The 4,781-nt window shown below is 43.1% G+C and overlaps 1 protein-coding gene across 3 annotated transcripts in view; it reads left to right on the forward strand.

The window, feature by feature from the left end:
- enox1 (ecto-NOX disulfide-thiol exchanger 1) overlaps positions 1–4,781 on the forward strand; it is a 69,004-nt gene that overhangs the window by 4,226 nt on the left and 59,997 nt on the right. For 2 of the 3 annotated variants that reach the window (XM_014030434.1, XM_014030430.1), the window contains exon 3: positions 1,815–1,952. In XM_014030434.1, the coding sequence (XP_013885888.1) occupies positions 1,815–1,952 (138 nt within the window). The remainder of the gene's footprint in view (positions 1–1,814; positions 1,953–4,781) is intronic. The other variant, XM_014030431.1, reaches the window with a different exon arrangement.

A 4,781-nucleotide genomic window follows, 5' to 3' on the forward strand; every position in this document is an offset into this window, starting at 1 on the left:
CCCCCCGCGCGCGTGACAAATACGGACTTTAAAAAGCAAAGCTTTATACATCCCATCCACACTGGCGAGGGTGGGCGTGCCCTGCGCGTACCCAAAGCGTGATGCCGTGCTGTTGAAACGTGTCTTGTTGGGAAGGGGTCTGTGGGTCAGGGTCGTGAGGAGGAGGAAAGAAATTAATGTGTTGCGTGAACTTTTATTTAAGATTTAAGTTTTTATTTCAAAGGTCCTTCTGGCTCAGCAGCAGAAGCATAAATATTACTGTTAAGAAAGATGATAATAAAGCTGAATAAAAATCTAAGTCTGATTATGAAGTGAAATTAAATATCTAACAGTGATCATGATGCAGTGTGGCTCTAATTCCTCACTTCATCATCTGTGTCGCTAAAGTCGCAGCTTCCCGTCTCCAAAATGAGCGTATGCATGGGYCAAAGCTGGCGTGAGGGACCGCACATTTTCACGTCAAGTTTGGATTTTATAAATCACAACTTTTGCATGAAAAGTGACGTACGCAAGTTTCTGGGCTCATATTGTGCTTACGCCAGTTTTATAAATCCGACCCCTGTTCTGTTCAACTAGCTGGATATATATTTGGATTCTGATCAATGGATTCTACAGATTGGCTTGATGGTCTCCTGGTGTTCTACAAAACAACGTCGGTGTCTATTCAGGCCCTTTCCTGACTGCCTAACCAATATGAAGCATTGCCGTTCTTTCAGCACTCAGACTTTTGCCTTGAGCGAGCTGGGACAAGGTCTGCAAGAGGTTCTGCTGAGGGTCGTGGGCCGACTGTGGTTCCTGGACTTTGCTGACGAGTTGGAATTGATCTTGGAGAATCTGATAGCTCGGCTTGGCGGAACTGTCCACACTATTTGTCTGATTGGATTGCCACATTGGGATGTACCAACGAACATTAAGGCAGATGGGAAATTGTTATTGTCTGCCTTCCCGAAAACATTTTCCCTGTTCCCAAACAACTGATTACAGATTTGTCTCTCCCCCCTCCCACGTGACCTTGAAGGCTGTGGATCTAATTTCTCCTGGTGTTTATGTTGACTTGAGGCTCCTCCCCCACCTCTCACTCTGTCTAATCTGATCCCCTGAAGGTCAGTCTGGAGCTGCACTGAATGAACAATTCAACACCAATATTCTGAACTAATGGCTGAACCACGTGTTTTACTTTTGGGAGGCTGGATTCTTTAGACTCTTTCCCTCTAAACTCCCTTACTCCTCTGGCTAATAAATGTGCTCTTGCTTGTTGAGTTTTTTTTCCATAAACACCATAGTGAATCATATTTTGTTGATATAATACAATGCTTTTTTTCCTCATCCAACCTTCTGTGTTTTTTTTTTTTTTTTTTTTTTTTAAAGGTAGCGCGACCCCTGCTGGTTGCCGCATGACCTGATCACCTGTTTCCCCCATGTTTTTGTCATGTGTGTCTTCTTGAATGGGTGTTCTTAAATGTAATTTCATTGTGTTCCATTCAATGACAATAAAGGCATCATCAATCAATCAATCAATCAATCAATCAATCAATCAATCAATCAATCAATCAATCAATCAATCAATCAATCAATCAATCAATCAATCAATCAATCAAGCAAGCAAGCAAGCAATCAATCAATCAATCAATCAATCAATCAATCAATCAATCAATCAATCAATCANCAATCAATCAATCAATCAATCAATCAATCAATCAATCAATCAATCAATCAATCAGTTAGGGGAACTCTTCCAGGTGAAGCTGAAAACTTAATGATGACTCTGAGTTTGTCTGATATGTGTGGTGGGATGTTGTTTGTCTTGTTTGTAGCAGCTGATGGAGCAGGCAGTCTTGGTCCTGAGCAGAACCATCTGAATGTTCCTGTAGCGGATCATGGACCGTGGGCGACGGCCATGAACAACCTGGGCATCTTGCCGGTGGGGATCAGTGGGCAACCGCTGGTTTCAGGTACTCTCTTGTTTGATGGATCAACCATTTTTAAAGCTCACATTTGTTCTCTTTAGTTATTTATTATTTATGATAAATGTGTGAAGGAAGAGAAACTTTTTTCCTCCAGTCTGAACAGGGTCTAACTTCAGTTTCTCAACTCAAAACCTAGTGGCTAAAAATCTAATGCTGGTCAGATTTGGACATTTCAGACAATTCAGATTAAAATTAAGATTCGTTTCTGCTTCCTGGCTGACAAGCACTCACCTTTAATGTAATTACATCCAGATGTGTCACAGCTGGCTCAGCTCTTGTCTCGGAGCGGTTCTGCTTTGAAATAATCACATTTAAAGGCTTAAACAGTCCTTTTCTTCTGTCAGAGCGCTTTTCTCTTTATTTATTTGCTTTGGTTTTCATTCTGCTCATCCTCCTGTGTGCGTTTTGTTCCTCCTCTCCATATATCTTCCTCTGGTTGTGTCTCTGGCAGCAGCAGCACAGCACACAGCCAGAGAAATGAACCTGGCTCCACTCAGTTTGGCTCTGAGAGAAAACCAAGCTCATGTGATTATGATGAATGTGTGGCACAAAGATATGCAATTTCCCTGTCAAGGTTACGGTGCAAGGTGTTTTTAATGAGTTTTCCTAAGACTTGAAGAATCTCTTAATGCATCCAGGCAGCACTTGCTAGATTATCTCACTGTGCTCGTTTTTGTTCTTTTCTGTTCCTCTTTAACAGAAGATCTCTGATAAAAGTATGTGGGTCTTTGTTTCCTTTTTGCCAAACAGAAGGATGTGCAGGAAGCATTTCCCAGCCCTGCAGCCAGAAACGTTAGGAATTAAAGTGGCTGTGATGACCAAAGAGCAGCTACTTAAAATAAAACAGGACCTATCCAAGAATAATAATTAAAAAAAGGTTTTAAAGCACATATAAAAACTCTGGTTGAATTTAGATTTTTAGAATATGAATAAACTCAACATTTGTTCCGTCTCCATCATCCTCAGCTCAGTAGATATCAGTAAATGATTTTACCTCAGGGATCCCGGGGTCCATCTGTAAGATGTTAAACAGCTTGGAAACTTATCCACTTCTTTCCAAATTCATACTAGAACATAAACGCGTGCTCATCTAGAGCAGCAGGAAAAGTCCTCTGAATAAATCACAGGTGATCTCTTCAGGACTCTTCACAGACTTCACTTTAATCCCTCATCTGTCATACCAAACTTCTGCATATCCTCCTCCTCTGCATCTATGAATCTGTCTTTTCCTCCTCCCTGGTGGCTTCATGTTTTACATCCTTTATCCATTGTGTCCTCCTTGTTTTTCCTCTCTTCACATGCAGACCTCCACGTCTCCAGGTTCTCTTCCACCTGCTCCCTACTCTCACTGCAGATCATGATCTGATCTGCAAACATCATGGTCCATGTGGACTCCTGCCGGACATCATCTGTCAACATTATTTTAAACACAAAGGGTCTTAGAGGTCATCCCTGATGCCCCACCCTGGATCCTCTTATTGCACATTTTGCACTTGTCTTATTGTAACCTGTAAAATATTATGGACAAGTTGCTTTAGAAGAATGACAAAGTAAACAAACTAAATTAATAAAGAGAAGTGCAATATAAGTAAGCTTCAAAACTCATAGATGTTGATCAGTAACAGTTTCTTGTCGTGAAACTGGATCATCTGATGCAATTTAAACCCAGCTGGGAAAAAGTAAAGGAAAAATTCATTTAGAGCTCCTCAGATGACAACCTGCCTCTCTGTGGGACATTTAAAACCTTCTTTAAATGTGAAGATGATCATAACGCTGCTACACCTTTATACTCATTACACAGTCACCTGATCTAATTTACCTGCCTTAACATTCCTCTCTGACTGTCGGATAGATCACAGCATGTTATCAGGGTGTGACATCTGTGCTCTGCTGTTTCCATAACCTTGTCCCTCAGTCTGGCATGAGACCAGTCTTGTTTCAAATTTTCAACCTCCAAGCTTACGTACCATACTCGTCCACCGTTCCCACCATGTACCACCATGGACCCGGTACCCTGCTACAACCATAGAGGTTTTCTTCAGACCATTATTCACCAAGAGCCCACAGAAACCATCCATGCTCTGGCAGGTTTTGTAACGGGGGTTCTACAGTATCTTTGATCACAAGGACCTGAATAGAACAGATCAGTTTAGATTCACTAGCAAGGACCACACCATGGTAAGAGTTTAAAAAATTTATTGAAGGAAAGGGGTCAAAGGGTAGTGGGGATGAAGGAAGGGGTCGAAGGGTAGTGGGATGAATGATGAGGCGTCTGGGGAGGTACGTCGAAGGAGTCTTGAGAAGAAGACTCAGAGTGGGGCATAGTCTTCAGGAAGGATGCTTTCCTGAGCCTGCTTTGGATCCCCCAGCTGGAACCTGAAAAAGAATGGATTAGGAGGTAGTTTGAGGTAGGGATGGAGGAGAAAGAAAGAAGCAGAGATGGGGGGATGAAGGGATAAAGGGATGAGGAAGGGATGAAGGGATGAGGGAGGGATGAAGGGATGAGGAAGGGATGAAGGGATTAGGGAGAGATGAAGGGATGAGGGAGGGATGAAGAGATGAAGGAATGGAGGGATGAAGGGATGAGGGAGGGATGAAGGGATGAGGGAGGGATGAAGGGATGAGGGCGGATGAAGGGACGAGGGAGGGATGAAGGGACAAGGGGGATAAAAGTGTGAGGGAGGGATGAAGGGACGAGGGAGGGATGAAGGGACGAGGGGGGATAAAAGGACGAGGGAGAGATGAAGGGACGAGGAAGGGATGAGGGGGGATGAATGGACGAGGGAGGGATGAAGGGACGAGGGGGATAAAAGG

This window comes from Austrofundulus limnaeus, unplaced genomic scaffold (assembly GCF_001266775.1).
Source record: "Austrofundulus limnaeus strain Quisiro unplaced genomic scaffold, Austrofundulus_limnaeus-1.0 Scaffold1059, whole genome shotgun sequence".
Lineage (NCBI taxonomy): Eukaryota > Metazoa > Chordata > Actinopteri > Cyprinodontiformes > Rivulidae > Austrofundulus > Austrofundulus limnaeus.